The 16,828-nt window shown below is 54.0% G+C and overlaps 2 protein-coding genes across 9 annotated transcripts in view; both read left to right on the top strand.

The window, feature by feature from the left end:
- Positions 1-350: 350 nt before the first annotated feature.
- On the top strand, positions 351-9,588 carry ELAC1 (elaC ribonuclease Z 1). 5 transcript variants are annotated; one of them, XM_058827843.1, is made up of 5 exons: positions 351-366; positions 2,442-2,616; positions 3,818-4,285; positions 4,859-7,072; positions 8,409-9,588. In XM_058827843.1, exons 2-4 carry the CDS (start codon positions 2,460-2,462, stop codon positions 5,320-5,322), a joined length of 1,089 nt encoding a protein of 362 aa, XP_058683826.1. In that variant the 5' UTR covers positions 351-366; positions 2,442-2,459; the 3' UTR covers positions 5,323-7,072; positions 8,409-9,588. The 5 variants fall into 5 exon arrangements, with proteins under 5 accessions (XP_058683826.1, XP_058683824.1, XP_058683822.1 ...); XM_058827839.1 differs by lacking the exon at positions 351-366 and adding an exon at positions 2,967-3,069 and having other exon boundaries at positions 2,491-2,616; positions 3,150-4,285; XM_058827842.1 differs by lacking the exons at positions 351-366; positions 2,442-2,616 and adding an exon at positions 2,627-3,069 and having other exon boundaries at positions 3,150-4,285; positions 4,859-5,740; positions 5,785-7,072.
- Positions 9,589-15,624: 6,036 nt separating this feature from the next.
- Positions 15,625-16,828, top strand: part of SMAD4 (SMAD family member 4) — a 72,294-nt gene continuing 71,090 nt past the window's right edge. For 3 of the 4 annotated variants that reach the window (XM_058864516.1, XM_058864515.1, XM_058864513.1), the window contains exon 1: positions 15,625-16,546. In XM_058864516.1, the coding sequence (XP_058720499.1) occupies positions 15,900-16,546 (647 nt within the window). In that variant the 5' untranslated portion in view covers positions 15,625-15,899. The remainder of the gene's footprint in view (positions 16,547-16,828) is intronic. The other variant, XM_058864517.1, reaches the window with a different exon arrangement.

Here is a 16,828-nt window from a genome sequence, read left to right as displayed (position 1 = left end):
GCCCAGGGCTGGGGCAGCTCTGCAGGTGGGGTCTCACCTGAGCACAGGGGCACAGGGGCAGAATCCCCCCTCCCCTGCTGCCCACGCTGGGGGATCAGCCCAGGGCAGGGGGCTCAGGGCTGGGGCAGGTCCAGCTCTCCCCCCCAGCACCCCCAGGTCCTTCTCCCAGGGCTGCTCCCTCTGCTCATCCCCAGCCGGGGCTGCCCTGACCCAGCTGCAGCTCCAGCGCTCGCTCTTTTTCCATATAATCAATTCCAAGAAACAATTTATCGCCGCGCTTTCCCGGCAGCGCGGCCGGCAGGGCGGGCTCTGCCCTCACGGCCCTCACGGCCCCGCCCCGCGCGCCGGCCCCGCCTGACACGGGAGGTAAGGCCGGGAGCGGGCCCCGAGAGCCCCGGGAGCCCCGGTGGTCCATCCCCGGGCTCCGATAGCCCTTCCCCGTGTCCCGATAGCCCTTCCCCGTGTCCCGAGAGCCCTTCCCCGTGTCCCGAGAGCCCATCCCCGTGTCCCGGACCCCATCGTGCTCCCACATGCCGCGACACCGGGCCGGGAAGCGCGGGCGGAGCCGGGGTGCTGAAGGGAGGGTCGGTCCGGCGGTGCCTAAAGGGGCTCCAGGAGAGCTGAGAGCCCCTGGCAGGGCCTAAAGGGGCTCCAGGAGAGCTGCCCAGGGACTGGGGACAAGGCCTGCAGGGACAGCAGCCAGGCAATGGCTTCCCAGTGCCAGAGGGCAGGCCCAGCTGGGATATTGGGAAGGAATTGCTGGCTGGGAGGGTGGGCAGGCCCTGGCACAGGGTGCCCAGAGCAGCTGGGGCTGGCCCTGGATCCCTGCAGTGTCCAAGGCCAGGCTGGACAGGGCTTGGAGCAGCCTGGGACACTGGAAGGTGTCCCTGCCCATGGCAGGGGGTTGGAACAAGACGGACTGTAACGTCCCTTCCAAACCAAACTATTCAATTATTCTGTGATTCTATGATTTTACACTGAGGAGAAGGAAAATGCAAATATTTGCATTTGCAGTGTTTATTTCTTCATCTTGGTTTGTGATGGATGTGAGCCATCGATCCCGAGCCCCCAAGGTCAGGTTGCACCTTGGCTCACCTGGGGGGACCCTGCAAGCCCACCTGGGGGGAGAGTTCTTCCTTTTGGAATTCCAGAATCCAGAAGGATGGTTTGGGTTAGAGGGACCTCAGAACCATCCAGTGCCACCCCTGCCATGGGCAGGGACACCTTCCAGTGTCCCAGGCTGCTCCAAGCCCTGTCCAGCCTGGCCTTGGACACTTCAGGGATCCAGGGCCAGCCCCAGCTGCTCTGGGCACCCTGTGCCAGGGCCTGCCCACCCTCCCAGCCAGGAAAAAAAACAAACCAGAAGGTTGTGGAAACTCCTCTACAAACAACTGAACTTGAGAAATTATTTTGAAAGCTATCTTGAGGTGTTAAGGCACCTGGAGTTTTAAATTCTTGTGAAAACAAGGCAGGAGCAGGTTCTGGGCAGACTAAGGCTGGAGGAAGCGCACGCTGTGAGGTGAGAGGGCTGTCCGTGTGGGATGTCCATCCACGTGGATGTCCTGGCACAGCTGTCCAGAGGCTGCCCGGCCCTGCAGACCAGCCTGGCTCTCATCCTCATGGTCACAGAGACATGAGCAGATGTTTGGGGTGGCACAGCTGTGCCCTGGCGTCACCCCTGGCTCTGGTGGGGGCAGTGACCCTTGCCCCTCTGCGTCTCGGGGCTGCTCGCTCCTGAAATCTGTGAATGGTGTTTGAATGTCAGCACAGACTGTTCGCTGAAAGCCATCCTGAAAAGGCTCCTAGAGGGAAGGCCCAGGCAGGAAAACTCAGCGTTTAAAGAGCTCAGAGGAAATAAATAATGGTGGGGTTAGAGATTAGAGCTGTTCCAACTGGATAGGGCTGTTTTCTCTGGTAACCCACAGAGGGCTCGTGCTTGGGCTGTGTGTTTACAGTCTTCCAGGAACATAAAAAGGAAATCTCTGCTTGTAAATAAGGTGTTGTCTGAAAGTCAAATCCTGCTCTAGGGGGGTTTTATGTTTTAAGGGAAAGGGAATTTGATCCTCACATTGAGCTGTGGAAGATGCCTTCACTTAAATCTTTGTTGGTTTCCCTGCATAAATACATCAAATCACAGAACATCCTGAGCTGGAGGGAGCCACCAGGATCCTCCAGTCCAGCTCCTGGCCCTGCACAGACACCCCAACAATCCCAGCCTGGGCACCCCTGGCAGCGCTGTCCAAAGGCTCCTGGAGCTCTGGCAGCCTCGGGAATGTCACCATTCCCTGGGGAGCCTGGGCAGTGCCAGCACCCTCTGGGGGAAGAACCTTGCCCTGATATCCCACCTGAACCTCCCTGGCACAGCTCCAGCCGCTCCCTGGGTGCTGTCCCTGTCACAGGGAGCAGGGATGATTGCCTGGCGGCTCCAATCTGTGTTCCAGGTGTTTCCCACCCTGGGGATGTCTCTGGAGATCACCTTCCTGGGCACGGGCGCTGCCCACCCGACCCCGGCGCGGGGCGCCTCGGCGCTGGTGCTGCGCAGGGAAGGGCAGTGCTGGCTCTTCGACTGCGGCGAGGGCACGCAGACACAGCTGATGAGGAGCCACCTGCGAGCAGGTTTGTGCCGTTCCCATGGGCAGGGCAGGGGAGAAGCTCGGGGAGATCGAGCGCTTTGTGCTCACCCGGCAGCTGGCAGGGTAAGGAAGGGAGAGCGGCGGGGGCTGCCCAACCTGCTCTGCAGCAATCTCTGGCTGCCCCTCGGCAGAGACAGACTGCATTAACTTCCCGGGCAGAGCAGGTTAAAACAGGAGCGGTTTGCTGTTTGTAGACCAAACCTGCGGTGAGCCTTCCTGGGGGTAAATGTTTCTTTTCCAGCGAGGCTGGGTGTGCGGGGGTAACCTTTACGGTTTGGCAAACAAATCAGAAACAAAGCTCGCCTCCAGTCGCTGTGCTCTCACTCTCCTCAGCGGCAGGAGCTGACTTTTGTCTCCCAAGGAGTGAAGATGAATTGTTACAAACAAGAGCACAAGCCCCTGCTCCTCCAAAACCTCTCAGGGAATTTAATGGCAGGTAGATAGACTAATTTCTATGATTTTTTTAAACTGAGTTTGTCTTGAAACGAAGGGGATTGTGTCATTCCTCTGTCTCAGTCCCAGCAGGTGCTGTGTGGAGGGGGGGATCTCAGCAGCCTGGGTAAAGGAGATGTGTCTGCAACAAGAGAGAGTTCTGGGCTCTTCCAGCCCAGCGCAGCCAGGAGCTCAGGCACAAACAGAAGCCCAGACTTTTACAGAGCAATTCTTCTCTTGTTTTAAACAAACCAGCCAGCAACGGTGGGGCTCCTGCCTCTTGAAAAGCTCTGAAGTCAAAACTGCGTGCTGGTTTGGTTTTGGTTATTTTTGGTTTTGTTCGTTCCGTGGGCTGGAGTCGAAAGGAGGAGCGACACGAATTCCTCATTGTGTTTCCCGTTAGTCCAGAGTTTTCCTGTAGGATTTAAGGTCAAATGCTTCCCGGCTCTTCTTTGCACTTCACGAGGCAGATGTCACCAGCCAGTCCCATGCTGTGTTTGTAGAAGAGTGCTTGGCTTAGGAGGAGCCCAAACCTGCATCTCTGCAGCCTCTTCTTTCCATATCAGGCCAAAATAAACCTGCTGTGGCAGGGATGGATGGGGACAGAAATACCCTTTGCTTTGGGATTTCTTTGTTAAACACTGCTGTTAATTTCCCTCCTTCCTTATTTGAAGAGTCTTGCCGAGCCATTTCTGAGCAGTTACATTGTTTATTTTCCTGTCTTTTTTGTCCTTTCCCGTTTGAATCAACAGCCAGAATTACCAAGATTTTCATCACCCACCTTCACGGCGACCACATCTTTGGGCTTCCTGGGCTGCTGTGCACGCTCAGCCTGCAGAGCAGCCCCGATGCCAGCAAAGCCCCCGTTGATATTTACGGGCCACTGGGGCTACGGAGCTTCCTGTGGAGGAGCCTGGAGCTGTCCCACTCACAGCTCCTCTTCCCCTACACCGTCCACGAGCTGGTCCCCACGCGGGACCAGTGCCCCGCAGAGGAATTCAAGGATTTCTCTGGCTTGGACAGGGCTGAGGCGCTTCCTCAGGGCCCTCCAGGGAGAGTTCTGCACCTGGATCCAGTAGAAGACTCCTACTTGCTGGTGGAGGACGAGCAGCTGGTTGTGAGAGCGTTCCGCCTCTTCCACCGCGTGCCCTCCTTCGGCTTCGTGCTGGAAGAGAAGCCCCGGCCTGGGAAGCTCAACGTGCAGAAACTGAAAGACCTCGGTAGCTACTCTGACTTATTTTTCCTCTTTCTGCCTCTTTTCTGCCCAGCTTCCTGCGGGTTGTAGCAGATGGGAGGTGCTGCTGTCTGTTCTGGCTCGGTTTTCCCCTCTGGCGCCGTGCAGCACTCTGAGCTGGTGTGTGGGAATACCACAGACCCCTTTCATGCTGGGAGCAGCCACAAAGTTCTCAGGTGCCAGTGTTTAAACAGCTCAGCGTGGCTTTCAGGAGAACACATGGCCAGTTACTGACTTTCATTCCAGCTATAAAATTGGGGTTTTTTATGTAATTTCCTTGGGCAGCTGCGGCTGCCCCGTTCCTGGAAGTGTCCAAGCCCAGGCTGGAGCCCCCTGGGGCAGCAGAAGCTGTCCCTGCCCATGGCAGGATGAGCTCTGAGGTGCCTTCCAACCCAAGCCATTCTAGGATTTTCTCCAAACACCCTTCCCGCTACGGCCACGAGCTCTTAATTCCTACCAGAAACGTGAAATACCAATTGACTTTTATACTGAGTTGTGTGAGACAGCTGAAGCTGGTACAGTAACATAACGAGTGTGACACTTTACCTTTACCTGCCAGGCGTCCAGCCAGGCCCCCTGTACGGGCGGCTGAAGAGCGGGGCTGCCGTCGTGCTGGAGAGCGGAGCCACGCTGCGCCCCGAGGACGTGCTGGAGCCGCCCGTTCCCGGCAGGAAGATCTGCGTGCTGGGCGACTGCTCGGGGCCGCTGGGCAGCGCGGCGCTGCGGCTGTGCCAGCAGGCTGACCTGCTGGTGCACGAGGCCACGCTGGGGGACAGCCTGCAGGACAAGGCGCGGGAGCGCGGGCACAGCACCCCCGGCACGGCGGCGCGGCTGGCACGGCAGTGCCGCGCCAAGAGGCTGGTGCTGACACACTTCAGCCAGCGGTACAGAGCTGGCCACGCCGAGATGCAGCTGCTCAAGGGACAGGCCGAGGCCCTGCTGGATGGCCAGGAGGTGATGCTGGCCGAGGACTTCATGACCATCGAGATACCAGTGAAAAAGGGAAATCTGGAGACTTCGTGACATCATAGATCCCAGTGACAAAGGGAAATCCAAGGACTTTGTGACCACAGAGATCCCAGTGACAAAGTGAAAATGTGACTCTTTGTGACCTCAGAGATCCCAGTGACAAAGGGAAATCCAAGGACTTTGTGACCACAGAGATCCCAGTGACAAAGTGAAATCTGGGGAATTTGTGACCACAGAGATCCCAGTGACAAAGTGAAATCTGGGGAATTTGTGACCACAGAGATCCCAGTGACAGAGTGAAATCTGGGGAATTTGTGACCACAGAGATCCCAGTGACAGAGTGAAAATGTGACTCTTTGTGACCTCAGAGATCCCCGTGACAAAGGGAAATCCAGGGACTTTGTGACCACAGAGATCCCAGTGACAAAGTGAAATCTGGGGAATTTGTGACCACACAGATCCCAGTGACAATGTGAAATCTGGAGACTTTGTGATCACAGAAATCCCAGTGACAAGGTGAAAATGTGACTTTATGTCCCCACAGAGATCCCAATGACAAAGTGAAATCCAGGGACTTTGTGACCACAGAGATCCCAATTAAAACATGAAAATTTGGGACTTTGTAACCACACAGATCCCAGTGACAAAGTGAAATCCAGGGACTTTGTGACCAGAGAGATCCCAATTAAAATGTGAAAATTTGGGACTCTGTGCCCACAGACATCCCAGTGACAAAGTGAAATCCAGGGACTTTGTGACCACAGAGATCCCAATTAAAACGTGAAATCTGGGGACTTTGTGCCCACAGATGAGATCCCAATGACAAAGTGAAGTCCAGAGACCAGAGACTTTGTGACCAGAGAGATTCCAATTAAAACATGAAAATCTGGGACTCTGTGCCCACAGGTGAGATGGCAGTGACAAAGTGAAATCCGGGGAGATGGCAATGGCACGGTGCAGAGGGTGTTGCTGTCCCTCTGAGCTGTCTGTGGGGACGGGGTGGGGTGGCCCAGCACTGCAGGTTAACAGCAGAGCCTCTGGTGCCCAGGTGAGCTCTTCAGAACTGCCAACTGCAGGGAGTTGTGTTGTTTCTGTAGGATGCTCCAACACCTGGCACCTGGAGGGAATCCACAAGTGACAGACTCCCCAGAGGCCGGGGTTCTCCCAGGGCTGGATCACCTGGCTCAGTGCACCCTCACGAGGCTGTCCTGACCCTTAAAAACCTCGGGGAACATCTCTGCCACCCCCCCAGGCAGCATTTTGTGTCCCTGAAGTTAATAAAGCACTGAGACCCTGCCGAGGGTTTGTAACTTCTGCTCAAGTGCAGCGGCTCTTCTCATTCCCCAGCTGCGTGTGAAGTTGTTTCATCAATAAATGAAGTTTAGGCTTCCTGCCAGCACTGAATTACTCTTAGCAGTTCGATCAGCACTGCATTTTCCCACCCAGTAGCGTTCCGGAGGCACGCTCCAGAGGCAGAGGGCAGGGAGTCTTTATTAAACTGTCCCTCCAAGTGCGTTTTGAAGGATAAATATCCCTGGCAGAAGCACGTCTGTGTCTGCAGAAATGCCCCTGTGGGGGAATGTCACCTGCCCGTGCCCAGCCTGTTCCTGCAGTGACTTTATTCCCTCCACGGGAGGACACACAGACCCGGCTTCTGTCCCCTGTGCCCCCCACCTCAAAACAAGCTGGAGTTTCCCGAATTTTAGCTGAATGTGGTGATCTGCAGCAAAACGTGTGCTGCTGAGAAAGGTGCCCTGGGTGTCCCCTGGGAAGTGCTGCGGGAAGCTGGAGCAGCGATCCCCTGGTGAGAGGATCAGGATGGTCCCCAGGAGGATGGAGATGAGGATGGGATGGGATGGGGATGGGATGGGGATGGGGATGGGATGAGGATGGGATGGGATGGGGATGGGGATGGGGATGGGGATGGGGATGGGGATGGGGATGGGGATGGGGATGGGGATGAGGATGAGGATGGGGATGAGGATGGGGATGGGGATGGGATGGGGATGAGGATGGGGATGGGATGGGGATGGGATGGGGATGGGATGAGGATGGGGATGGGATGGGATGGGGATGAGGATGGGGATGGGGATGGGGATGGGATGAGGATGGGGATGAGGATAGGATGGGGATGGGATGGGGATGGGATGGGGATGGGGATGAGGATGGGGATGAGGATGGGGATGGGGATGGGGATGGGGATGGGATGGGATGGGGATGGGATGAGGATGGGGATGAGGATGGGGATGAGGATGCGGATAGGATGGGGATGGGATGGGGATGGGATGGGGATGGGGATGGGATGGGGATGGGATGGGGATGGGGATGAGGATGGGGATGGGGATGGGATGGGGATGGGATGGGGATGGGGATGAGGATGGGATGAGGATGGGGATGGGGATGGGGATGAGGATGGGGATGGGATGGGATGGGGATGGGGAGGGGGATGAGGATGAGGATGAGGATGAGGATGGGGATGAGGATGGGGATGGGGATGGGATGGGGATGGGATGGGGATGGGGATGAGGATGGGGATGAGGATGAGGATGAGGATGAGGATGGGATGGGGATGGGGATGAGGATGAGGATGGGGATGGGGATGGGGATGGGGATGAGGATGAGGATGGGGATGGGGATGGGGATGGGGATGGGGATGAGGATGGGGATGGGGATGAGGATGAGGGTGAGGATGAGGATGAGGATGCGGATGAGGATGGGGACGAGGATGGGGATGGGGATGAGGATGAGGATGAGGATGAGGATGGGGATGGGGATGGGGATGGGGATGGGGATGGGGATGAGGATGAGGATGAGGATGAGGATGAGGATGAGGATGAGGATGAGGATGAGGATGAGGATGAGGATGGGGATGGGGATGAGGATGGGGACGAGGATGGGGACGAGGATGGGGATGAGGATGAGGATGGGGATGGGGATGGGATGGGGATGGGGATGAGGATGAGGATGAGGGTGAGGATGAGGATGAGGATGAGGATGAGGATGAGGATGGGGATGAGGATGAGGATGAGGATGAGGATGGAGTGCCACGGTGTGTCCCTGCCCTTCAGACAGAGCCTGCCTTGCCTGTGCTCACCGTAAATCAGAACCGAACCACAGCAACGTGCTCATTTTCACCTCAGGCGTGCTCCAGATGTGGAGGGACGCTTTGATTCCTTAGAACAGTAATACTGGGGAGAGTTGCAGGCTTGAAGAACATGAGACCTGGAGCAGAAACACACAGATCTCTGTTTTTCTCCCAGAAATACCGTGCAAAACAGGCAGTCTGTGGATCACCCTCTCTCTCCCCACAAATTGTCTTTCTTTTCTTTGAAAAGCTCGATGGCATGTGCAGAGACCCTCGGTACCACACTCTGTGTAGTGGGAGTCAGGATTTATCTGTCTGTATTCTATTTATTTGGGTTTTCTCTATTTATCTGTTTGTGGTAGGGTCAGGAGCTGAGCAGGCTCCAGCTGTTTGGGGCTTTTTACAGGGGAAGAACAACTTTGTTGTCCTGACCCACTCTGCTACCTCTGCTTCTCCCTGGAGCACCCCAAAACTCCTGATTCTTACACAGCTGTGGCAGCAAGCTTCAGGCCCCAAACCCTGGGTAAGAACAGGTCATTTTGGGTAAAAAGCGGCAGGGAGGAAAGCAGCAAACTGAAACAAGAGGTCAGAGCCTCTCCAGGTAATAGGCCCGGGGGCTTTGCTGCTCAATTGAAATATCAGTGCAATCTTAATGCAATTTGTTCTGTATGGAAAGTCCGGGGAGGAAATGTTCCTTTCCCCTGGGCTGAGAGGAGAAGCTGGAGGCTGCTTGCTCTGTGCTCAAGGCCAGGTCACTCGCTCTCCATGTGGAGGATGATTGCTTTTGGGCGTGTCAGCGAATCACAGTATGCTCAGCGCTGGGGCGATGTAAAATTTCTATAGTTCCAATTTAATGCATTTCGGCCTTGGAACATGAGCTGCAGTCGCCTCTTCTCTTAGCAGACCCGTGTGTCCTTGCTCACCACGCTCCACTCTCCTGGATACCAAATTGCTTCATCATTCCGGCTGCTAATGAAAGCGGAATTAAATTAATGGGAACATGTGTGCCGGTCAGGAGAGGGTTGGACCATAAAGCGCCTATTTTCTCAATGAGTTTATCTTTCCATTAATCATCTGTGGATCACCAGAGAGCAGAATTCCTCTGCATTCAAACAGATCAAACAGAGACAGCAGACAAGGACTCTGCTCTGAACCGTGAGGGAGTTTTAACAACTTCTGGGGTGTAAAGGAAGATTTTTTTAAAATTGTTTTTAAGCTTCAAATAGCTCATTTTAAACACCCTTCTGCCTTTCTGGAAAAGTTCCTTTAAGTTCAGTTCCTTTTTTTTTTTAACTGTTACCAGTGGAAGGACTTGCTAAAACTGCAGAGGCAGCTTTTTACACTGTGGGAAAGAGGAAGGGGTGGGAAATGGGATGTGAAGGGGTTTGTAACCCTTTTTTGGGGTGTTTTTTTGTTTTTGATTTTTGTAAGGCTGGTAGGGGAGGGAGGGTGGACACGGGGAGCCAGGGGAAGGGCTGGCAAGGGAGCTCCTCACAGCACAGAAATACTGGCTGTGTGGTGTGGTCTGTGCCGAGAGCCCCAGCCCGGATCTGGGCTCTAAATCCAGCTGGGAAGGGAATCCATCTGGAAATTCAGCTGGAAAGGGAATCCATCTGGAAATCCAGCTGGGAAGGGAAATCCATCTGGAAATCCAGCTGGGAAGGGAAATCCATCTGGAAATCCAGCTGGAAAGGGAAATCCAGCTGGGAAATCCAGCTGGAACGGGAATCCATCTGGAAATTCATCTGGGAAGGGAATCCATCTGGGAAGGGAAAATCCAGCTGGGAAGGGAATCCAGCTGGAAATCCAGCTGGGAAATCCATCTGGGAAGGGAAATCCAGCTGGGAAATCCAACTGGAAATCCAGCTGGGAAGGGAAAATCCAGCTGGGAAGGGAATCCAGCTGGAAATCCAGCTGGGAAATCCAGCTGGGAAGGGAAATCCATCTGTGAAGGGAAATCCATCTGTGAAGGGAAATCCAGCTGGAAATCCAACTGGAAATCCATCTGGGAAGGGAAATCCAGCTGGAAATCCAACTGGAAATCCAGCTGGGAAGGGGAATCCATCTGGGAAGGGAAATCCAGCTGGAAATCCATCTGGGAAGGGAAATCCAACTGGAAATCCAGCTGGGAAGGGAAATCCAGCTGGGAAAGGAAATCCAGCTGGGAAGGGAAATCCAGCTGGGAAATCCATCTGGGAAATCCAGCTGGGAAGGGAAATCCAGCTGGGAAAGGAAATCCAGCTGGGAAGGGAAATCCAACTGGAAATCCAGCTGGGAAGGGAAATCCATCTGAGAAGGGAAATCCAGCTGGAAATCCATCTGGGAAATCCAGCTGGGAAGGGAAATCCAGCTGGGAAGGGAAATCCAGCTGGGAAATCCAGCTGGGAAAGGAAATCCAGCTGGGAAATCCAACTGGGAAGGGAAATCCAGCTGGGAAGGGAAATCCAGCTGGGAAGGGAAATCCAGCTGGGAAAGGAAATCCAGCTGGGAAGGGAAATCCAGCTGGGAAATCCAGCTGGGAAAGGAAATCCAGCTGGGAAATCCAACTGGAAATCCAGCTGGGAAGGGGAATCCAGCTGGAAATCCAGCTGGGAAGGGAAATCCAGCTGGAAATCCAGCTGGGAAATCCAGCTGGGAAAGGAAATCCAGCTGGGAAGGGAAATCCAGCTGGGAAATCCAGCTGGGAAAGGAAATCCAGCTGGGAAGGGGAATCCAGCTGGAAATCCAGCTGTGGGTGTTCCACCCTGCTCTGCAGCTGCCAGTGCAGAAGAAGAAACACAACCTTTGCTTGGAAGTGTTCTTTGTTTGGTTTTCTTCAGTTGTTTTTTGGTTTTTTTTGAACAGACTTTAAAAAGACTTGGCTCATACTGAGCTAGGCTCTCCTGTAAGGAGGAGCGCATTAATTATTTACTGAGGGTGGTTTGGTTCCAGAACTCTGTGTTCTGGCCCAGACTAGGGCTGGCCCAGGTCTCCTGGGATAACCTAACACACGTTTTGTTGTCAGCCCTAAGGGGGTCAAGGAACCGATCAACTCAGAGACTTTGGCTCTCCCCTGGAGAGCTTCTCCCTAGGTGAGACACTTTTATATCGTGAAGAGAAAAAGTGTCACTCCCAGCGGCCCTGGAGTTGAACATGTTAATTTGTTACACCCCATTGGTTTCCCTCCCCATCAATCCACCCCGATACACGTATCCCAGTTTCCCCCGCCCTTCTCCTCCCCTATGTAATAAATTATGTGTAAATAAAAATTCGTAAAGATATATAAATAAGATGTATATGTTAAAATAATAAAAACCAAAGATGTGTATGTAAAAAAAAGAAACCTTCCTCCCAAACCTGGCTGGGAGCTCTTCTCAGAAAGAAAAAGGATTGTAGCCAACACCCAGATAAGAAACATTAACTCGGAAAATAGGCAGGATGGGAGCCATCAAAGACAACAAAAGGACTAGCTCGGAGGAGGAACCCAACTCCGGACCTGACCAACGTCTCTGCAGACCTCGGTTGTGAAACAATCAAAGTCGACAAAGACAAGCCTCAGAAAAAAAAGTATCCGCTGCGAGTCCTGAATCCCCCACCTGTCAGACTAGTGTTGGAGATACAATCACTGGAAACAAAGGGGGAGACTCCGCCGAGATTTCCATCGGCACCAACCCCGGATCACACCACTTCAGCCTTGATAACCCAAAATTAAAATACATACAGAGTCTCTTTACATATGAGGAGACTCTGTCTGGACACAAGTTAGGTCTATTCTTCCAAGCCAGGAAATCTATTCACCAAACAATCAAGAACACTTGGTGAATAGAGCCTGCTCGGAATTTTAGCCTGAGGACTTAAAAATCCTATAAAACCCCAAGCCTGAGAGCGCTCAGACGTGGACTTGGGAAACCTACACCTCGGGTGTAAGTCCTGTCCACCCAGCGCTGCGCTGATCATTTTTATTGTAGTTTTTCTCTCTGTTTTTTCCTATGTTGTTTATTAATAAATTTCTCTTTGATTTTATCTCAAAATTGCCTTTGCATTTATAACACCTATAAATACCCCGGTTTTCCCCAGTTCATACAGCTGCTGTCCCTGGCTCCCTTCACCGAGGGCCCTGCTACAATAAAGGCCATTTCTCAGTGGAATGCCATACAGCTCTCCAGTCTCTCTCTCCGCATCGCCTGCACGCTGTGGCTGAGCTGAGATCACTCTGCGGGCAGAGGATGTGCCTGTTCCCCTGGGCAGTCCTTTCCAGGACGGCTCCTTCAGGGTAGTCACAGCACCCCTGCCATCGACACCGGCGCGGCAAGCACCAGCACATGGATGCTAACTCTGAACCAGAGTGCCTGTACAAATTACAGGCTGCATGGCTCCTCAGTCCTGCCTGAGAAAGTGGCCTGGGAAAAACATGAGAAAGAATTAAAACAATCCTCAGGGACAGAAAACAGCCCTTGCAGGTGTTGTTGTCTGTCTCTTGTTTTCCTTGCAGGAGAAAGTCAGGGGGTGTTGTGCCCCACTGACCAGTGACGGTAATGTAGTGATTTACTAACCAATAAAAGTTTCCTTTCTGTACTTTCCATGTATCAGTCTATAAAGAGACCTGAAGCAATAAACTGAAAAAATTCTCCTGATTAACTCCATGAGAGCCTGTGTCATCTCTACCCAGCCATTCCTAATAGAGCGACACCAGCACACTGATGGGCACCTTGGGGCAGGAATCTGATGGGAGCGTTGTGGGGCACGTTTGGGAACCCTCGAGCACAGGGCTGGAACCCTCTCACACTGAACACATCTCTGCTGCACGGGGGGGCAGAGAAATAAACCAAAATTCTGCCCCAAAGCTCACAGCAGCCTTTTGTTCCCCCTCCTAAGAGCTGAGTTTAACGCGGTGAGTTCAGATTTGTTGTTGGGAAATGTGGATGTTTCCCTGCTGAACATCCTGCAGCTCCTGCCCTCGTGTTTGAGGGAATCTCCCTGGTTGAAGGTGGGAAGAGACGGTGCTCATTAACTGTCTAATTAGGGTTTTTTAACCCTGTGCCTCGGAGAGGGAGGTGCTGGGGCGTGGCCTGAGAGTCCGGCTGCCCTCGCACCTGGAGCTCCCACCTCCCTCCCGGAATCCCTGGGATCTCCAGGAACAGACAGCTGCGCAAATCCTGGCCTGGAGAGACGTCAATTGCACCGGCCCGGGAGGAGAAGACAGACACAGGAACATTATTTATATATATTATATATATAACAGGAACATTATACATTATATATATAACATATATATATATTAATTATATATATAACAGGAACATTATGTATTATATATATAAGATATATATATTAATTATATATATAACAGGAACATTATACATTATATATATAACGTATATATATATTAATTATATATATATCAGGAACATTATATATTATATCTATAACATATATATAAATTATATATATAATAGGAACATTATGTATTATATATATAACATATATATATTAATTATATATGTAACAGGAACATTATGCATTATATATATAACATATATATATATTAATTATATATATAACAGGAACATTATGTATTATATATAACATATATATATTAATTATATATATAACAGGAACATTATGTATTATATATATAACATATATATATTAATTATATATGTAACAGGAACATTATGCATTATATATATAACATATATATATATATTACATATATAACAGGAACATTATATATTGCTTTTCAATGCTTACATTCTTGGACATAAATGACTGAGCAGTGAGAGCAGGAAATTTCGATAGGGCAATATAACATTTTTTTAAACTCCCGTTTATTCTTGGTTGTTACTGGAGTGGCTGTGGCAGCAGCCCCTTGACGAAATCCCCATTTATTCAGCAAAAACGTGTTGCATTTTTCAGGGGATACTTCACGCACCTTTTCCCGTTCTGCTTGGTGTTCAAACGAGGGCTCAGCTCCACAGAGGCAGGAAGATGTAAATTCTAGTTCTAAAATGTATTTCCAGGGATGCCTTTTTGGGGAGTTTTCTTGTGCTGGGGGGGAGACGTGGAGCGTGCAGGGCTGTGGTGTGTCCCTGGGAGAGGGGGGATTCTGCCCCTGTGCCCCTGTGCTCAGGTGAGACCCCACCTGCAGAGCTGCCCCAGCCCTGGGCAACAACAGCACAAGGACGTGGAGCTGCTGGAGCCAGCCCAGAGGAGGCCACGCAGCTGCTGCCAGGGCTGGAGCCCCTCTGCTCTGGAGCCAGCCTGGGAGAGCTGGGGCTGCTCCCCTGCACAAGAGAAGGCTCCAGGGAGAGCTGAGAGCCCCTGGCAGGGCCTAAAGGGGCTCCAGGAGAGCTGCCCAGGGACTGGGGACAAGGCCTGCAGGGACAGCAGCCAGGCAATGGCTTCCCAGTGCCAGAGGGCAGGCCCAGCTGGGATATTGGGAAGGAATTGCTGGCTGGGAGGGTGGGCAGGCCCTGGCACAGGGTGCCCAGAGCAGCTGGGGCTGGCCCTGGATCCCTGCAGTGTCCAAGGCCAGGCTGGACAGGGCTTGGGGCAACCTGGGACAGGGGAAGGTGTCCCTGCCCATGGCAGGGGTGGCACTGGAGGGGCTTCAGGGTTCCTTTCAATCCAAACCATCTCAGTGTTCTCTGATTTTGCTCTTGTGGGGCTGAGCATTTCCTGGGGTTGTGTTCCCATGGACACATTTTTGGGGTCGCCCCCATGGCCCAGAGCGTTCCCCTGCGCTGGCACCGGCACTGCTGACCCTTGTCCTGCTCTGGAGGATGGACACCGAGGGGCTGGAGCGTGTCCAGGGCAGGGAACGGAGCTGGGGAAGGGGCTGGAGCCCCAGGAGCGGCTGAGGGAGCTGGGAAAGGGGCTCAGCCTGGAGAAAAGGAGGCTCAGGGGGCCCTTGTGGCTCTGCACAAGTCCCTGGCAGGAGGGGACAGCCGGGGGGGTCGGGCTGTGCTGCCAGGGAACAGGGACAGGAGGAGAGGGAACGGCCTCAGGCTGGGCCAGGGCAGGGACAGGGGGGACAGCAGCAGGGATTTCTCCATGGAAAGGGTGGTCAGGCCTTGGAACTGCCCAGCCTTACAGGTGACAACACCGGCTTTCACATTTACAGATTAACTTTTTGTATCACGACTATTTTAGTAAGGACAACCCCCACTTCTAACTTCTTTTGTGCAGTGTAAAAAATGTATTATTTCTATAACACATTTATTTTTTTTATAAGATTTATTATTACAGATTATTTGTATAACCTGTCAGAATACGCCGTATACTTTCTATGACTGGTAATGTGATAAACACATCGCGTCACAGGCAAACTGTTAAAAACAGACAGTTTGTGTAAGCAGCTTATGGAATGGTGCAGAAGCAGTAAATTCTCCGTCTGTGGACCGGCACAGGAGCATCCAGAGATCCCGAAATGATGGGACAGGAGCCTGGGAAGAGCCCATCCACAGCACACCCTGCAGCAGGTCAGAGGTTAAAAACCGCACAAAAAGAGAACCTGCAGCAGCAGGGCTTCCCAAGGAAGGCTGAAGGATGGAGCAGATGAATATGGATGAGCCTGAGGGATGATGATAAAGACAAACTGTTTCAATTCCCAGTGCGTTCTCTGGCTGCTGGCCAGCAGCGCCCCAGCGCCGCGCCTTTCTCTCCGATTCCACTCCCGCTTAAACTTTGTGTAAGCCGGGCAGCGCGGCGGTGTTTCCCGCAGCGGGACGGCTCTCCCGTGTCCGCAGGTGTGTCCAGGGGCGGCGGGGCCGGGATTTCTGCGCTTCCCTCGGGCTTTTCCCACCTCCCGGACCGCGGCCTGCCGCGCCGCCCGCGCCCCGCGCCCGCCGCCGCGCCGCCCGCCAACCATAAACACAACGCGCCCGCCAACCGCAAACTCAACGCGCCCGCCCGCGCCGCTCTCCGCGCCGCGCAGGCGCCGCGGGACCCGGATGTGGCGCATGCGCGGCGGCGGCGGCGGCCCGGACGTGTCGGCGGCGGCGGCCGCGACAGCGACAGCGACAACAAACAAACCGCGAGCGGCGCGGCCACCGCGGCCACCGCGGGCAGGAGGCGGCGGGGGCGGCCGGCAGCGGGCGGCCGCTGCCCCCGGCCCCTGCGAGCGCCGCCCCGCCCCGCCCCGCCGCGCCGAGGGGAGGGGGCGGGGGCCCGGGCCTTCCCCCGCCGCCGCCGCCGCCCCTCACGGCGGCCCAGGTAACACCCGCTCCCGGCTCCCGCTGCGCTGGGATCCCCTCCCGGGCTCCCTCCCCGCCCCTTCCCGGCCGCTTCCACCCTGGGCACGTCCCCACCGTGCCGGGCTCCTTCCCCGGCCCCTCGGCGGGCTCCTCCCCCGCTCCCTTCCCCTGCTGCCCGGCCTTCCTCCACACCTCCCCTCCCTCACGGCCCCCGCCTCATCCTCACCTCCCTCACGGCCCCTCCGCCACCTCCTCCCTGTCCCCGACCCGCTAACTCGCTTCTTCTCGGCGACAAAAAACA

Source organism: Poecile atricapillus, chromosome Z, assembly GCF_030490865.1.
Source record: "Poecile atricapillus isolate bPoeAtr1 chromosome Z, bPoeAtr1.hap1, whole genome shotgun sequence".
NCBI classification, from domain to species: domain Eukaryota; kingdom Metazoa; phylum Chordata; class Aves; order Passeriformes; family Paridae; genus Poecile; species Poecile atricapillus.
Note: the sequence above shows the minus strand (reverse complement) of the source record. Positions and strands in the feature narration are given on the sequence as shown.

Bases quoted from the DNA above. Each gene is read 5' to 3' on its own strand.
- ELAC1 (XM_058827841.1), top strand. From the start codon at position 3,658: ATGGATGGGGACAGAAATACCCTTTGCTTTGGGATTTCTTTGTTAAAC. The intron at 4,286-4,858 runs GTAGCTACTCTG...TTTACCTGCCAG, and splicing joins GCAGAAACTGAAAGACCTCG to GCGTCCAGCCAGGCCCCCTG.